This window comes from Protopterus annectens, chromosome 1.part1, assembly GCF_019279795.1.
Source record: "Protopterus annectens isolate FY-2018-M chromosome 1.part1, PAN1.0, whole genome shotgun sequence".
NCBI lineage: Eukaryota > Metazoa > Chordata > Ceratodontiformes > Protopteridae > Protopterus > Protopterus annectens.
Window position 1 is genome coordinate 1,885,601,982 of NC_056726.1, and position 19,321 is coordinate 1,885,621,302.

The 19,321-nt window shown below is 39.4% G+C and overlaps 1 protein-coding gene across 2 annotated transcripts in view; it reads right to left on the reverse strand.

The window, feature by feature from the left end:
* Positions 1-6,253: 6,253 nt before the first annotated feature.
* Positions 6,254-19,321, reverse strand: part of MECR (mitochondrial trans-2-enoyl-CoA reductase) — a 638,102-nt gene continuing 625,034 nt past the window's right edge. For both annotated transcript variants that reach the window (XM_044085055.1, XM_044085046.1), the window contains one exon: positions 6,254-6,545. In XM_044085055.1, coding sequence (XP_043940990.1) covers positions 6,382-6,545 — 164 coding nt within the window. In that variant the 3' untranslated portion in view covers positions 6,254-6,381. The remainder of the gene's footprint in view (positions 6,546-19,321) is intronic.

The window sequence follows — 19,321 nt, forward strand, 5'->3', positions numbered from 1 at the left end:
ATAGGTTCAGTGCTAACTTTACCCCCCCATCACCTAAAGGGCCCATCTTTATACATGCAAAGTTCCTGTAATCATGGCTGCACAGGTAAAAAAAAAACACTCTCCAAAGCCAAGAGAACTATTGAACTAACTGGCACCCCACCTAAGTAACATGTTCAATCATAGCCTCATCTCAGGCTATGTGCCCACTGAATGGTGCACAGTGACGGTTATCCCACTCCACAAAGGGGGAGCCACCACGGACCCCAGAAACTACTACCCCATTAGCCTGACGAGTCTGGTCTGCAAGGCTATGGAACGTGTCATCATGGAACTTATAAACAATGACATTGGTAATTTCCAAACTCTGGACCCCACCTAGTTCGGGTTTGTAAAAGGCAGATCATGTCTCCTAAACCTGATAGATTTCTTTGAAGTGGTCACCAAAGCTGTAGATGAGGGTAAGGTGGTTCACACAGCCTTTCTAGATCTCACCAAGGCTTTCGACACAATCCCCCACTCTGGAATTATAGATAAACTCACTAAACTAGGTATAAATCCCTATGTCACAAGATGAGTTGCCAACTGGCTCAGTGACAGAACCCACACTGTGAAAGTAGCAGACTCCAAATCCAACTTCAGACCAGTGACAAGTGGAGTACCACAGGGTTTCAGTCCTGGGTCCTCTCCTGTTTCGTATCAACTTCTCTGAAGTACAGGCTAACACAGAAGGTCTTTGGCAAAAGAAGTTCGCAGATGACTGCAAACTAGGAGCCATAATCACAACTCAAAAAGATGTGGACATGCTACAAATGGGCTTCTCTGAGACAGATGCCTGGTGTCAAAGCCATGGCCTCAAGCTCAGTGCCAAAAAGTGCTCTGTCATCCCTTTTGGTAAAAACTCTGTACCCATGAACTACCACATAGGCGGTAGTCTACTTAACACCGAAAGTGTGATAAGAGACCTTGGGACACATGTGGACAGTAGTGTCTCTTTTGATAATCACATCGCCACAGTAGTCAGGAAATCCTTCTATATGGCACACCTCATCACAAAAGGTTTCTCATCCAGGAAAAAAAGAGGTCATTGTTCCCCTCTACTCGTCACTCATTAGACCTATTATAGAGTACAATGCCCCTTTTGGTATGTACCTCACAAGACAGCTACAACAATTGGAAAGGCCGCAGAAATACCTCACAAAGAGGATTACTGGCCTCAAACAGATGCCCTACACAGGCCATCTCAAAAAACTGCAGCTTTACTCCGTCGCATATCGCCTACTCACACGATCTCTGCCTAACATCCAAAGCTTTGTCAAACCTAGAGCTTTTGGACATGCTCCACTTAAAGAAATCCCAATCCCTCTGAGCTACACACTCTAGGGGCCTAAACCTTGTCACCACAATAAACAGAACATGCTGGAGGGATAGATTTCTGTCCCAGAGACTTCCCATACTCTGGAACAAACTACCTATCTATATCAAACAATGCTCCTCATTAGCACTCTTCAAGAAAAATCTTGATGACTGGAAGGGAGATAGGAAATTCACCCCAGGGATCACTTCTGTGGCTCTGCTCGACAGTGGCACAGGAAAATAATTTTCTTGGGTGGCGAAAGCCAGGGTACCTTTTGGCTAGGCTTAATAGGCCCTAGGGCCAATAGCCTAGTACCTACCTATGAATCTATGTAGAACATGCATGCACTTCAACTGACTGGTCCATGTTGTGAGTGGATGGTATTCCAATGTATTGCTAACAAAGAGCATCTGCTCTTAAATTTTGGCAAACTGATACTGGCTATGGAAGTGGGCTCCTTATGGATCTTTTGTACCTTGCTGGATATTAATGCAGTGTGCAGATCCATGCACACCCTTTTCTTTATCCTCTCTACTGTCATTTGGAATGGATGGCAGCATTGTCTGCTGCTTCTATAAAAGGGATTATAAAGTTTTTAAGGCTCTGTCTCTCACCAGACTTCTCTCACCAGACTTCACCCATACTGATACAAAGAGCTTGGCAGAAAGAGGGTTTATTTTTTTTTAATTTTTACTGTTTGCCTTTCTTTCCTTGTTTAATTAGATTTTTATTACTGCTTGCATAATATGCTTATCCTTTCATTTAGGTATCTTTTACTGTGCTTAAAATGTGCTATAATTTATATTAATGAAGTGTCAGCATGATAAAAGTTCATATCTTAGATGCATTCCTGAGAACCTGAATAAGCATTTAGCTTTACTTGAATTTCTGACTGAACTGGAATGCCTGTTTCATAGAGTTTCTAATAACAGCTAATGACTAAACATGCTTTGGTTTTACTTTCATACTACATAATGTTGGTCTAGGAACACTAGTAGCAAATGTTGAAGTACATTATTTTAATGCTCAAATACAGGGTTTGCCAAGTGTCACTGTCCCTAAGTGAACTAATATAGTGGATTAATTGTGTGTTTGAACATTGCAGCAGGGCAAGTTAAGAGCCATCAGAGTGCATCAACCTCCCGCTTCCACAGTTGTTCATTTCACATAAAATACTAGACTATTAACACATCCTGAAAATACTAAAACAACCAAAAATAAGATGTTTTAACCCAATATTATTTTAATACTGTATTCTTTAAACACTGTGTTATAACAAAGTTAGTTAGTGCAAATATGTCCTTACAGAACAGCATGCCTCTGCCTTCCTCACTCTGAGGTATTTTTTTCCCCTTGTGGGAGCTGCTTATTAACTCCTATTATATATTCTGAGACTTCGACTTAACATTCTGTAAACTAACAGTACACACAGCATTACTAACTGGCTGTGATGTAAACAAATTGTACAGGTAATTCTTCCCCTTGCCTTGTTTGTGTTGGTCAGTTCTGGAAGTCCCCATAATTGATTGTTGCAGCATATTAACTGGTGTTAGATTCCAAGGTAAATGTTTATACTTTACTACTCGGACATCCAACAAACATTCACTTTGTGGTCTTTCTCCTCTTTTTAAATGAGCATCTCCTCTTTTTAAATGAGCATCAGAGCCAGTTTTGCATCTAAGTTTCTCGGTCAGCAAAGTAGGTTTCAAAGCTATCTTTAAGCCATGAACTCGCGTGTGCCAACTGACTGTTCCATGCTTTGCACAGGTTTAGGACCCTATGCAACACCAACCTCCATTCTCCAAGCTGCCTCATCATTACCAGAAATGTATCAGTCTCTCTTACCCTCTCTTTCATATAACTACTTTAACCCTTCTCCTACCTCCAAGCTTATAAGTGTTATGATTCATACCTCATTAATCACTTATACAATTTTCTTCATTACCATCACCATACAGGCTATTTCCTCTTTAACCTTCATTATCCCTCCTGAACTCTTGATCCCTGCAACAAAACAGCATTAGCTTTAGCTACTCCAGTGGCATAACATTGCCCTTTATTACCCCTCCCAATCATTACTGTATTCATTTCCTTAGTCATTGGTAAACAAATACATCTGCACATCTCCATAACCTACTTTACTTGCATTCTCCCTCAGTGTAACCCTCTTGCCCAAAATTATATTCGTCTCCACTTCTATCTTCAACATTACTCCTTCCACAAGCTAGGTATCACTCCTCTTTCAATCCTTTTACTTCTTAACAAAAAAAGATAGGCGAGAAGTAAACTGGTTGCTTCTCTAACTGCAACAGTTTTAGCAGTTATCTTTCTGCAAAACAAGACAAGTGCTGGCTAACTTGCTACACCTCTAATACCATCAATTTTAGTCCAGTGCTATTTCATATTCATTCATCTCCCATTTTTCAAATTTGTTTCTCACTATTCCATCTCTTTCTTCCAACACATAAGTGGTAGCTAAAATCAAAGGAGGTGAGAGTTAACCTGATGTATCACTAAGCACCCTGGTAGCAATGCAGTGGTCTTTCTCGCACTCCCACCTTGTCTCTGTTTTGCCTCTCTCTCTCTCTCTCTCTCTCTCATCTACTTAACTTCCTTCAATAACTTTTGTTAAGACCCTTCATCCCTCCTTTCACTTGGCCTTTGATTATTTCCCATTGTCATTTTCTACTCATCTTCAACAGTTTCTGACTTACCTCAGCCTTCTACCACACTACTGCTCTTCTCAATTCAATGTCATCCCCCATACTTATTCCATCTCTCATGGCTGTTCAAACTCTACCTTACTGACAGTCACTCACTGTATCTTTAGAGCACATTCTCAGAAAACATTTATCTTCCTCCAAACAAATGACAGCACATTTCATCTCCTCACCCACATCACAACTATCTTCTTTCTCATTCAAATTCTCCCTTTCCATTCTCTTATCTTCCATTACATTATTCATTTCTTATACTGCTGATTATCTCAGCTACTCTTCCCTTCCAACCTCCGTACCAGTCATCACTACATTCACTCTGCCTTACTCACCAATTCACCCTTCTCTCTTCCTTAAAATTCAGGCCTTATCACTACTAACCTTACAATCTCACACCTCCTCACCACTCACACTCCCTGCTTCAACACCATGGTCTAATGTTTGTGGAAAGAGTAACAAATCAGATATGATCCAGACATGGATTCTTCACATTAGCAGCATAAATATTGCTACCATCTGTGAAACCTGGCTCAAAACTTTGATTTTCAATACCAAACTTTTTAAAGTATCCACAGAGACGGACCAAATGTATTGGTGGCAATTGTTCCTGCTGCTCACATCTTGCTTCTCATATAATCTAATGGCTTCTTCCTTTAACTATGAAGAGTATTATTCTAACTGGCTAATTACTGACCTCTTCATTAGTTAACCAACAAAGACTTGTACTAGCTCTCATCCGTTCCTCCTTTTCCCAGTCCATCTACTTACTATGTCTTCCAAAATCAGTCATGTCTTCCCACACATCTTTGTGGATTCTTCCTCTAACAATGAAGAGTACTCTTAACTGGCTAGTAACTGACCTACTTACTGACCTCTTCATACGTTTAGCCACTAAATTAAGACTTGTACTAACTTGTCATCCACCTCTCCTCTACATATACCTTCACAGTCTCATTCAGATGCTCTCACTTCACATCTCCAGTGGAACTAATCTTCTTTTACTCAGTGACTTAAATGTTAACTTCCATGGTCCAGCCAGATTAAGATCTTCTTGGTTTCATTGTCAAATTTTCTCTCTCCTTCCTTGATGCAACTTACTGTCTAAGAACCAGTCTCTTCTTGGCATAATAACTACAAACATGTCTTCAAATGCATAACCTCACTATTCCCTCCTCCATGACCTTAGTGAACTATTGCTCCATTACTTGCACCTGACTGACTTAAATTAACAAAATAAAAAACACCTCTCCATATTTCTTACTTACTTAGGAACAACTCCAAAGAACAAATATCACTGAACTGAAGTGCTTCACAATGACTGGCTACAATGTTAGCAAGCTCAACCCCCTGAAAAACCTTGTTTAATCCTGGCTAACATCCTTCTTTATCTACAAAGTGAATACCCATCAAGGAAACAAAGTGCTGTGAAGGACTCTCATCTTTCTTCTGACTAAAGAAAACACAAACGAGATGGAAAATGTGGAAGTAATGCCAAACATCTGATTCTAAATCAAGTGTATGTATTCCTTAGAAACAAAGCTGAAATGCTATTAGAAGGCAAAGCACAACTTAATACAAGGAAAAGAAAATCCTTTTCCTTTCCAAATATAAAATTATTTTCTCTTAAGTAAACAGCATTCTAGACATGTAAAAGGCAACTCTCAAATTTCCCACTATGGAAGCACTATGGTCAGCTATAATAACCTGGATATTTTGGCCACCCACCCTGTTAACTCTGTATTTAAGTATGTCAGTTCTGTTAATGACAACTATAAGCTTATCTTCATCCTGCAGACATATTCAGAGTTGAAAACATCACCCGACTGATTTCCTCACTGCATCCTATCTTCCTTATGCAACTACTTTTAATACTTTTGACCAAGCTGTGTGTTGCTCGATGTACCTTGATGACTTTGAACAGAATCTTTTGTGTAAAACTACTTTCTCTGTATTATTTTAATTCAAGGCTGTGGCTGAAATGGGTCCACTTGGATGAGATCACTAATCTTGTTAGCACACAAACTAAAAACAAAATAAAATATCTGGCAATGACACATGCTCATTAGAACTGCACTCCTATCCGTTTGGACTTCATCAGCGATGTCATTCTTCCAGGTTAAGTAGTGATTAGTCCATCATAACAGAAACAAATCCTTGCTGTACCACTAAGAAGAAAAATGAAATAAAAATCAATAACAGCTAGAACAAAAAATATAATCTAATTTATTAAGCATCACATAGTTTTATATTAATTCTGTTAAAGATAATGGAATTGTTACTTCAGTTATCAACATCATCTCTCACTTTTATGGTTGTGAAGCTGTCTCATTACATTTTAAGTATTTGTTTGCAAGAAACAAATGGCTTCATGGATGCCTCGAGGGCTATCTTGAACTCTTTAAATGGGACTTCAGTATGCAGGGGAGCAGAGAGCTTCTTTGCACGAAACAGGTCACACAGCCTAGAAATCATCTCATTGAGCTGGCTGGAATCTGTTTAAAAACAAAGGCATATTAACAGCGTTACTTTATTATTATGGTGTTTATAAAACTGACAAAACCCACCTCATTATGATAACTGGGAAGTGCTAATAAAGGGTGGGACAGAATCCCGTGATCATTAGTCTCAAAGCAAACCTCACAATATTTTCCATATTTAGTTATGCAGCACCCTTGGAGTTTGACACCAAGAATAAGTGGGATAATGACCACAAAGCTCCAACCCTAGGGAAAAACCAGGGTCAATATTCCATTTTCTTTAATGAATCAAGATATGAAACAGTCCCTAGGCAAACAAACAAAATCATTAGCTATCACTTACGTAGCAAAAGAATTTCACATAAAAGACTAAGACCTGATATTACAATCTACCTCAGGCACACAAATCACTGCTAAAAATGAGTTTAAGACTAAACAGCTGTCAGTAATTTTACTTCATTATGCAGGCTCCCACATTTTCCCTCTTGCTATGCACAGAAGCCAGCACAAGAACAATACTAGGCAAGCAGTCATGGCCACCGTAAGCAGATGCACTTAAAAGTTCTTGCCACCATTTACAAACACCTTCTAGTACTCACCTCTCAAACTGAGCAGGGCTGTACTCGATATCCCTGCTAGACATTTGTGCCAAATCATCCAGTTGTCAAGGCTGATGTTAAAGGTAGCCAAAGTAGTACTTAACTTGACCTGCAGTGGCAACTTATTCCATAAGCTGGGAAAGAGTTAGGAAAATATCCCTCCAGCTAGTCCTGTTTATTTGTTAGTGTAAATTTAGGTCCATAGTTTGTGTGTTTATAGAGCCACTAGTTTTGCAAAGAAACATGAGGTCAATAGGACTGCATATTCCAGGGCTCAAAAAGTGACTCACAGTTCACCTACAAGCAAAAAAGTAGACTACGGAGTATGACAGTTGTGCTGAACTATCATGACAGTTGAAGGATTTAATACCTTTAATCTACTGGGTTAAAAATCGAGGGGGTCTTACCAGTTCAACACTATGCTAGGATTTGATTATATACTAAGCAGAAACTGTATTTAATGATGCGCGTGATAACTGAATAGTACAGGGGTAGGATGTCTTCTCTGTATTTTGAAGATATTCCCTTGGAAAGTTAATGGGCCAGCTAGATGAATTTCCTTTCTATGGCCGAAACATGATCGAATAAGACAGAACTGTCTCCATAAGTACCCATGTCTTTGTGATCTGTCTGGAGGAGTACCATTTATAACATATGAGAAGGGAGCAGATTTATTTATTTTTTGCTGAACATTACTATGCTACACTTTTTGCATTTAGCTTGAGACTATTTTCAATACACAGGATATGTACATATTCCTGATTTGCTGGACTATTTAGCATCAGTGAATGAGCGAATAACAGTGCTCATCTTGCAATCATCAGCAAACATGGTCAACCCTATTTCTTTGATATATTCTAAGAATAACCTAGCACACAGTAAAGTAGTTTGTTCTTTAGATATGACTGTTGACAGTATTAAAATCCAACAAATATTAAAGAAAAATTGGAGAATTTTACAAGGTAACCTTGATGTTAGTAAAATAGTGGGGGGGCAACCTAATTTCGTTTTAAGAAACACCCATAACATTAAAAAAGCCTTAGAAAATAACAACAAAGTCTTAGACTGTAACAAAATCAAAACGAAAGGTATGTTCCCCTGTTTTCAATGTAACATGTGTAGATTTATTTTGCAGGGACCATGTATAACAATAGCAACTATGGATAGGACTTTTCAAGTACCCCAGTATATTAATTGTAATACCAAGGGAGTTATATACATTGGTTTTTGTAGTAGTTGTACCTCATTTTATGTGGGTATGACAACTAGATGTTTGAAGACAAGAATTCGTGAACACCTTTATAGCATAAAAAGTAAAGATGAGACCAATGCCTTATTTAAACACTCCTTGGTTTGTCATAATTTTAAAAAAATTTTATTCACAGTGATAGAAGTTTGCCAACCCGATTTGAGAGGGGGTGATTTTAAAAATTATGTCGAACAAAGAGAGACCCTATGGCAAATAAGGTTAAAATCTGATAGGCCACCAGGCTTAAATGATACCATAAACATAAAATGTTTTTTAAAAAACAATAAGTTAACTATTGATAAGAATGCTGAATTGAAACTTTTTAAGTAATATTTTTTTAAGATGTTAATTATATTAATTAAATGATTGGATGTTAATTAACATTAACGCTATTTAAACAGTGTTGGTGGTTTTAATATGTATTCTGATGAAGTCTTTGACGAAAGCGGTTACCAAGTAAAGTTTATTACGCTATTGCTGCCTTAGTGTGTCATTTTTTGCATTTACTGGTGTGCACAAATTGTGAACATTTTTTGCTAGTTTGCAATTCGGATAAGCTATTTCCTTCCTCAACCGGTATCGTTGGTTCCCGTACTAAACTCCTCAGCAGAGGGTACCAGTGCTGCCGAGGCCAATCTGGAGCTATTAGAATCATGGAGGGCTTGTCCTGTCTGACCTTCAAGAGCACCTTGGGAAGGAGAGGCAGAGGAGGAAAGGCATAGACGTGAAGATTGCTCCAACTGAATGATAGAGCATCCACTTTCCAAGCTGTTGGATGAAACATCTTTGTGCAAAACTTTGGCAACTGGAAATTTAGTGGAGAAGCGAACAGATCTATGTCTGGAGTCCCCCATATCACTGTCAACTGTCAAAATACATGAGGATCCAACTTCCACTCGTGGGGATCCACCATCTGTCTGCTCAAAACATCTGCTAAGGAGTTCTGTGCTCCTGGCAGAAACCTTGCCTGAAGAATGAGGTGTAAACTGAGAGCAGTCTCCCACAAAATCATAGCTTGCCTGCAAAGAGGGTACGAATGGGTTCCCCCTTGCTTGTTGATGTACCACATGACAGTTGTGTTGTCTGTTTGAATCAACACTTGTCCTGGGTGAAGTAGATCCTTGAAAGCCATCAATGCAAATTGGACTGCTAACATCTCCTTCAAGTTGATATGTAAATATTGAAGTCTGGCAGGCCACGTGTCTTGAACCCATTTTCCATTGAGGTGTGCTCCCCAAGCCTTGTCTGAGGCATCTGTCGTTAAGATCCGACTCGCCTCTGGTCGGGTCACAGAGAGTCCCTTGTTTAGGTGACATTCCTGAGCCCACCACAAAAATTCCTTTTGAATGCAAGGTATTATCTGAATGACAGTGTCCAGATCGTGGCAGTGTTGCGTCCATACACTTTTGAGATACCATTGTAGCTTCCTCATATGCAGTTTGGCATTGGGAAGCACCAGAATACAAGATGCCATGAACCCCAAGGCTTGAAGGACTGTCCTTGCAGTCAGCCTGGACCGTAGAGACAATTGTTGGAAGTAAAGTGTAAGATTTCTTTGCTTGTCCGGGGTCAAAAAAGCCATCTGGGAGGCTGTATTCAGTCTCACACCCAGAAAGCACATTTCCTGAGAGGGTACTAGACTGGACTTTGTTTCGTTCACAGAATACCCTAGGCACCTTAACACTGCCATAACATACTGTAGATGGTGAAGTAGCTTGTTTTTGTCTTGAGCAAGAATCAGGCAATCGTCCAAATAAGGATAAATTTGTATTCCTCTTAACCTTAAGAAGGCTATCACCGGAGCCAGAACCTTTGTGAACACCCTGGGCAGCAGATAAGCCAAAGGGCAATGCAGAGAACTGATAATGTAAAGTCCCAGCCCGAAAACGCAGGAATCTCCTGCAACTGGGCCTGATAGGAATATGAAGATAAGCCTCTTTGAGATCCAGAGTTACCATCCAGTGATCTTTGCCCAACAGAGGCAGAAGTTGTTGCAACGCCAACATTTTGAATTTTGGAATGTCCAGGTATGTGTTGAGGATAGATAAATCCAAAATTGGCCTCCAAGTGTTTCCTTTCTTTGGTACAAGAAACAGGCGAGAATAAAATCCTAGGCCCACTTCTGACAGAGGGACCTGCTGTATAGCCCCCATTTGAAGAAGTAAAGAAATCTGTTTATGAGCCTCCACCCTTTGCTGAGGAGGAACGTCTGGCATGCCTTTGAAAGGAGGCAATGTGTGGAAATAAAACTTGTAGCCTCGGTCTATAATGTCCAACACCCATTTGGTCCTGGGTGACTAAAAGCCAGTTTTGCCTGAAGAGTGCCAACTTTCCTCCCAGAGGAGCTGCCAGACAGGCAGGATCTGGCAGCTGAAGATGCAGGTCATTGGGTCTGTTTACGAAAGGACTGGCCCCTGCCCTCACCTGTAGATTGTGCAGGGGAACTCCACGTTCTAGGCCTGAAAGAACCCTGAGCTCTGCCCCTACCACGTCTAGATCTGCCCCTAAACTGTAAATCAGAAGAAGGGTAAGCCCATCCCTTAGTAGGCCAATTTCTGCTAAACTTAGGGGGCTGCACCTGCAAAAAATCCTTAACAGTCTGCATAGACTTAGCTTTGTCTTCCATTTTCTTTAAGACTGACTCCACAGGAGAACCAATCAAAACTTCAGACTGCAGAGGAGCATCCAAAATTCGAGCTTTAACATGCTCTGACAAGTTCTGATCCTTAAGCCAGGCGTGCCTACGAATAACTGATCCAGTGGCAGCCACCCTGGAAGAAGCCTGTAAAGCATCGAAACCACACTGCAAAGAATGCTTACCCACCTGATCAGAGGCATGAACCAAATCCTGTAATTCCTTACACTCTATGCCCTCTGCCAAAGCATCTACCTTAGATTTTAACTGAGTAAGGAGAAAATTCTGGTACTTCAACATATGAAATCGGCAATGCAAAGCCCTCATTGCTAGAGTGGAAGAGGTATACACTTTTACCCCACCTATCCAAAGCTCTAGAATCTTTATCCATAGGAACTGGATTCTTCACAACAGAAGCCCTGACACCCTTAGGTCCCTGGCTAATAGTTTCTGGGTCAGCCCTTGGGCTCTTATACAGATATTTATGAGCCTCTGGCACTCTGTAATACCTATCTGGTTTAACTGGCAGGAGGCAAAGAGTCTGGATTAAGGGAAGCCTCAGAGAAAACATCCTGAACAACATCCAAAACAGGAGGTATAGCCAAGGGCCGATGTTGTGGTAAAACAAAATTCCCTAAGCCTCTTTCGGAATCTGAGAAATCCTGACCTTCCCATTTAAAATGCTCCCTCATAGAATGCAGGGTTCCTGAAAAAGAAAAATCCTCTGGAGGAGAAGCAGAAGGACTGGAATCCTCTGCGTCTGAATCAGAATAAGTAGGAAAATCCTGAATGTCTTCAGCCCAAGACTCTGAGTAATCTGAAGCATGTTCCAAACTTTCCACCTCTGGCTCCACCCTAGGCCTCTTATCTGGAGGGGGCATAGAAACCCTGATTAAGGAAATCAAATCTTCTGCCATTTTTAGCATGTGTTTTTTAGGTACAGAACCTGCAGAACTAGGACTGACACCAGAGGAAGACAAACCAGGCCTGACCTTGGAGGGTACCTTAGAGACAGAAGGGGAAGGCCTAACCACCTTATGCAAAGAAGGAGTACAGCAACCTGAGAGGCCCCTCAGCCTGACCCGACTCCTGAGAGGCCACATCTTGTAAAATTAACGGCTCCCCTGAGACTCAGCTGAAACCTCGGCTGGATCCACAGATTCCACCGTAGTTTCTAAGAACCGGCGTCCGAACGGACGACTCATCCTGTTTGGACTTTAACGATTTTTCCTTGCGCTTCTTAGCGGTAGCGGCGCCGGAGGATCCGACGGCATATTGTAATTACACCGCTTCAAGACAAGCCTAGCAATCTAACCTACGCTTAATGGTGCGCTTATTAAATCTAGCACAAAGTGACACCTCACGCCGTGCTCAGGCCCGAAACAAGGAATACAGAGAGTGGTAATCCCTATGCGGTATCTGTTTCCCACAAGAAATATAATTATTCACTTTTTCTGACATCCGGAATTAACTGAGGCAAGAAAAAACAAAAATATTCCCCAACGGGGTACTTAGCCCAACTTGGTTTTTGGTCTGAAACTCAGAATACGAAAATTTCAGAACGCCGAACGGCACTTGCAAACGCTGCTTCTGCTACGGACCATGCGGCAAGAAAGACTGAGGATATGACGTCGGTCATGCGCTTTAATACCATGGCGTACTGACGTCAGATCTGAGCGACCATGACCGACGCCAGCCTAACACTTTGGTATTCGGGCCGACCGAGGACAGCGGACTACCCACAGGTTATGACTGCAGCAATGTGAGATGAAGAACATCTCCAGCTCTACTCAGTGACATACCGCCTGCTGAGAGGCGATCTGTGCCTGACGTATAAAGCCATGTCCAACCCGGAATTAATGGACATGCTGCACCTCAGAAAATCCAAATCCCATCGAGCTACACGCCGAGACTTGAACCTCAGCACTGAAATAAATAGGACATGCTGGAGGGACAGATTCATAACCCAGAGGCTCCCTTCACTCTGGAATAAAATCCCAGTCCGGGTTAGGCAGAGTCCCTCTGACTCTCTTCAAGAGGAATCTTGATGAGTGGATGGGAGATCGTAGGTTTACCCCGGGTATCACTACTGTCTCACTGTTAGAGGCACAGTATACTAACCTCGAAAAAGGGCATAGCAAAATTCATTTAAAATGGGTGGCGAAAGCCAAACACACTCTGGCTAGGCTTGTAAATGCCCTAGGGCAGATAGCCTAGTATGAACCTATGAACCTATAAGAACAGACCGATGTCATGGTGTTGGCTGGCTCCCTTTAGACCCAAGCAAACTGATGTCAGGGAAGGACGTCTGCCAGCCTTAGGAGGAAGGAGATTTGTACTTTGGTAGTCGGGCCAGCCAAGAGCTTCCACAGTAGGAAATCCCACAAGTCAGGACTGCAACAGTGAAACACAAAGAACATCCATTAGTCCCTGGTGATAATTTTCTATTGATTTAGAAAATAGGAGAGTTTCAGTGTGATCTTGTGGTGGGGTGATAAGGATTTCTTACAGCTTTTCATTATTTTCCTTTATTTTGTTAATCCACCTTTTTAATACAGATCTACCACAGAGGTTTATTCTTGAATTTACTATTATATTTAGGGTGGATGGGTACTGACTTTTTATATTCAGCTGTTTAGGTACTAGTAAAATTTAGAGATGAATGCAGCAGTCATCTTAGTTGGTCTCCTTTGTGGGGGATTGTTGAGTATTTTGGCTAGGTCTTCTACAAGCTGAAGGAGCTTTTCCCTGGAAGAATCTGAGAGGATTGTCTTATGTGATGGTTGAGTGGTACCACCAGGCCTAACAGAGAAAATGATCTGTGGTCAGATTTAAAAAGGAATCAGGAGATGTAGGGTGAGGTACAGGCAGTGGCTAGGTTGGGAAGAACTATGCCAAGAATATTAAATCTCTAGTACTCCAGTGCTTTGCAGAAGAATTTGCCTTCAGAAGCTCAGAAACAGAACCAAAATGTAATCCTGGTAATTCCCAAACATGCTGCAACCTAACTTTTCTATGGGTGGTGCTCACTCAAGTCTTCTATGCCTATATTATTTTCTGTGTCTGATTTTATATAAAGAAAGTGGTTGTGTCCAGTCCAATATATTTAATTTTCATGGCACTGTCTGTTGCCCAATCCAAAAGTGTTAATTACCTGAAATAAATATATAGTCAATACTAAAAAAAGGAAAGAGAAAATAGTTCTTCTGCATTTGCTATTGTTGATACCACTGAGTGTTGTGTGCATAGTGCCTTTGTTACTGTGTCCTGACCTTGCTGTTTTCCTGGCATATTATGTCATGTTATGTAATGGGATAGAACAAAAATATTGAAAATAGACAGCATGAAGCCATACCATTTAAAAGATGTGTCCTGTCTTCAACAAAAGACATACAATTAAGGTTTGCTTTCCTAGTACAGAGTCCTCTGGAATATTCAGAAACAGACATGCTGCATGAGTTTGAAACACAGGACCCCATCTGCTAAACATCTTGTCCAACATCTAAACTGAGTATCTGTCTTCAGCACAGTCTAAAAAGTGCCAAAACACATAAAACCACTGAGCTGATACATGAAACTATATACTATTCTGCTTCTAACGCTAAGGTGTCAAGAGGTCAGAAAGGAGTGACAAACTCGCAGGATGTATAAAAGTGATCTCCTCCTCCCTTTCTGGATATATTGTTAATCAAGATAATGTACTATGGCAAGACAAACAGCTAAGACAAAACTGGACTTCAACTGCAGAGACAGAAAGTACAGTTTTGTACCTACCATAAATGTAGATGTTCGAGTGTAGACACTGCTGCAGTCATTACACTTGGGTTATCCTGCCGTCAAGCGGTTCCCCAGTCGGTCTGAGTTCCAAAGTCTTGGTCCGGCGTTGGTTGCTGTCGCTTCTTCCCTGACGTCAGTGCACCAGGGGGATATAAGATGCAGCCAATGCCATTGTCTTCAGTTTTTCTTGCCCCAGATGTCAGGTGCCCCCAAATAGGTAGGCCTTGCAAATTGCTAGTAGAATACATAATAGAAAAGCAACCAACCATTTTTAATTACCAGCAAATACTCCCTTCAGGAAATAAGGGTAGAAAACCTAGGTACGTACCAGAAAGTAAGAGGGGAAGGAGGGAGGGTAAAACCAAACAAGGTTCACTCTGGGGACCAAATCAGAGTATGAGACCCTGTAGCATACACAATGTCAGAAATAATCCAAAGAAACTGCTGAGCTTAGAAGGTAACGCTTGTGACCAACAAAATGCGTTTTCGAATATCTTCATCAGATACCAAACACAAAATCAATTACATACATCACAAGAACCACCCATCTTTTATACCCTACAAAATTGAATAATAGAATCATGTTAATTATCAATCAAGTAATTTAAACAATCTGTAAAACTTGCCCTGAAAAAAATATATATTTCCATGGCTCTTCAAAATGTTCTATACAATATGTAAGGATATGTTGATAGTTGAATGTTAAACTAAATATTTCTTGTTAAAAAATATTTTATTATAAACATATTAAAAATATTGCAAAAATATAGTGTTATAAAATGTGTATATACAAGGGAATATAATAAATTCTGTAAACTTGTAATCAAAATACTGCCATCAAGTGGACAAAATAAGAATTAAAATTTATAATTTGGCAGCCCTTAATTTAAGAACTGGGGTTATTGAGAGCATTTCATTTAAGCCTGGCTCCTTAGTAGCTTCCAGAATAATTTGCCAATATAACTCTCTGTATTCAAGTTTTGTTTCCCACATGCCACCCCTGATTTCTTTTGGAACAATTTCTAATACAAAGAATCGAAAGACTGATTCCTTGCAAACCTGAGAATGCCTATACAAAGCATTGTTCATTTTATTTTTCTTCATTTCATAGTAATGTTCATATATTCTTGATTTAAGTTTTCTTTCAGTTTTTCCCACATAAAACGAAAAACAGGAGTGGCATGTATGCAGATAAACTACCCCTGTCGTATTGCAATTGGCAAATTTGGATGATGTTATAGTTTTGTTTCTACTCGGAATAATAATGTTAACTCCAGTGTGTATGTATTGGCATTGGGAACATGATCCACATTTGTATGTTCCTGTTCTGTGTGACTCACTATCACACCCCTTGCTGCCCCCAAATTCAAAGATATTTTTTAGATTCATGTCTCTTCTGTATATAAAATTCAAAGGTTGATTTTTTATAAGTTCAAGGTCAGTAAAATTTCTAAACTTTTCCCACTCTTTGGTAATAATGTTTTTTAATAATACTGTGTCACCTGTGTAGTCCATTATATATGCTTTAGAAAAATTCTTGTTTTCACTTGGGGGTGTATTAGTATATGGAAATTCTTGTCCCAGTATAGGGGCAAATCTCTCCTTTCTGCCCTCTATTACCACATTGTAAATTTCTTTTATTAAATAATTGGGGTATCCCCTGTCCTTGAACATGTTCATAACAAATTGACTGTCAGAATAAAAATCACTTTCATCAGAAGTCATCCTGCTTGTCCTTATGAGTTGTCCCTTTAGTATGTTCCTTTTCTGACTGAAGGGATGCCCACTAGAAAAATGCAGGTATGAATTTGAAAAAGTAGGTTTTCTATAAACCTTAGAGACAAAATGGTCATTGCTTTTTATTAATAAAACATCTAAATAAATGCATTCGTCCATATTAATTGTATATGTAAAATCTAAAAAATTGGTAGTACTTTTAATATATTGTAAAAATTCATAAAATCTGTCAATAGTATCCATTCAAAAATCACTATATCATCTAAAAAGCGCTTATATAACACCCAACAGTTCGCAAATTCACATTCATTAATGAATAAAATTTCCCACCATGATAAAATAATATTTGCATATGTGGGGGAACACTTAGCCCCCATAGCCACTCCTTTTTCTTGTCTGAAAAATTCACCCTGATAAAACATGAAATTATTCTTTAAAACTATTTCCATTAAAATAAGACATGTTTTAAAAATGTCTGGCGTTATGCATCTGTGGTGTATCATGCTTTCCTCTAGCCATAATAATCCGACATCATGGGGTATGGATCCAAACAGATCAACAATATCCAAAGTAATAAAAATTATTTGGTTGCAAAACATTTGTTTTTTAACTTGTCTTAAAAAATCCCATGAATCTTTCAAGGTATTTATTCCACAGTATGATAAATCTTTTAATTTTGTGTCAATAAATTTTGCTAAAGGAGTGGTAATAGAACCTTCTGAGGCAACAATTAATCTTAAGGGTGGATCATCCTGGTTCTTATGTACCTTTGGGATACCAAATACAGATGGAACTCTTGGATTCTGAGTAGAAAGAAAGTGATAGGTATCCAAATCAATGGAACCCTCGAGTAATAAATCATTAAGGATCACATTAATCTTAGCTTTGGAGATGTTAACCTCATTGATGGAAGCTTTAGTATAATTATAAGTGTTATACAGACTTTCCTTCATCCTAGATTCATATGAAATGGCATCCATTAAAACCACACCTCCCCCTTTGTCAGGTTGCATAATTCTTAGGTTCTTATTTCTCTTCAAACTGTCTAGTAAAATAAGTTGTTCTTTAGTTAAATTAGAAAAAACATGGTGGCACCTCACTGAATTCCTTATTTCACTTTCCATAACTTTCTCAAAATTTCTTAACTGGGGGTGTAGTGGGGGGTTGAAAACACTTTTCTTTTTTAGTTCTGTTTGAATGGTACTATTAACATTCACCTTGCCATCAAATATTAGACTTAAATTTTGTTTCCTTAAAAACAATTTTAGGTCAACTATAGCTCTAGGTATGCTGACCTTTCTAATAGGAATAAACTTAAAACCTTTAATAAATAATTCAAAAAATTCTTTGGTAACTTCAACAGAACTATAGTTAAAAATTTTATATTGGTTCAGCTCAAAAACATGTCCATCTTGTTTAATTACATCCACCCCCCCATTTAGTTCCTGTAGTTCCCCCTGTGGGGATACAGTGGGTATTGATAGCGTACCACTGTCCTGTTCCGTAATCGATCCGACCTCCTCAGAGGGGGAATATATTCTAAAGGGATGTCACTAGTACTATCAACTTCGTTAGGGTTGTTAAAATCACCATCATTTTCTACCCCAACATTGTCATTATCTGAAATAACACCCTCGTCTTCCCTTTTATAGGTGTTGTATAATTTAGGTTTAGGATATGCTGTCCCTGTACTATAAGCTTTAATATCCCTCTCAAGCTTGAGGGCTTTTCTTTTCATGTTAATGACACATTCTTTTTCTATATTGTTAAAAATACTATTATACACAATTTTCTCTGCTTGGACTGAAAACATAAGGTCGCTAGTAATGTTAGAATTAACTTTATTAATTTTAGTGATAAGATGAGATCTTATCCTATCATTTTCTGCTATAATGGCTCTGACAATGTCCAGGCCACATTTGTCAAAGATGTTAATGAGCTCTTTGTGAAAAGTAGAACCCTCTTCCACCCTATTTGGGTATTTGACAATACGTAAACCTTTGGGGACTATTCCCTGTCAATACATTTTTTTAAATAAACATTGTCACAGCCTAACCTTTCAAATTTATCTAAATAGAAATATAATAAGTCCAGACTATCCTTATAACAAGGATTTTCTGCTTTGTTCTCCTCTGAATGTATGTCCGGTGAATGCATAACAAATTCCTTTTCTAAAAATGATTTTAGATCAACTGCTGTAGTACATATGGGAAAGTCACCTTGTGTGCGTGGTGAGCGCCGCTCACGCTGTCCTTTCGGTTCATTGTGAAGCTGCGATCGTCCCTGTGTAGGTACTTCATTGGTATTAGGTATGAGGTACAGGCAGTGGCTAGGTTGGGAAGAACTATGCCAAGAATATTAAATCTCTAGTACTCCAGTGCTTTGCAGAAGAATTTGCCTTCAGAAGCTCAGAAACATAACCAAAATGTAATCCTGGTAATTTCCAAACATGCTGCAACCTAACTTTTCTATGGGTGGTGCTCACTCAAGTCTTCTATGCCTATATTTTTTTGTGTGTCTGATTTTATATAAAGAAAGTGCTTGTGTCCAGTCCAATATATTTAATTTTCATGGCACTGTCTGTTGCCCAATCCAAAAGTGTTAATTACCTGAAATAAATATATAGTCAATACTAAAAAAAGGAAAGAGAAAACAGTTCTTCTGCATTTGCTATTGTTGATACCACTGAGTGTTGTGTGCATAGTGCCTTTGTTACTGTGTCCTGACCTTGCTGTTTTCCTGGCATATTATGTCATGTTATGTAATGGGATAGAACAAAAATATTGAAAATAGA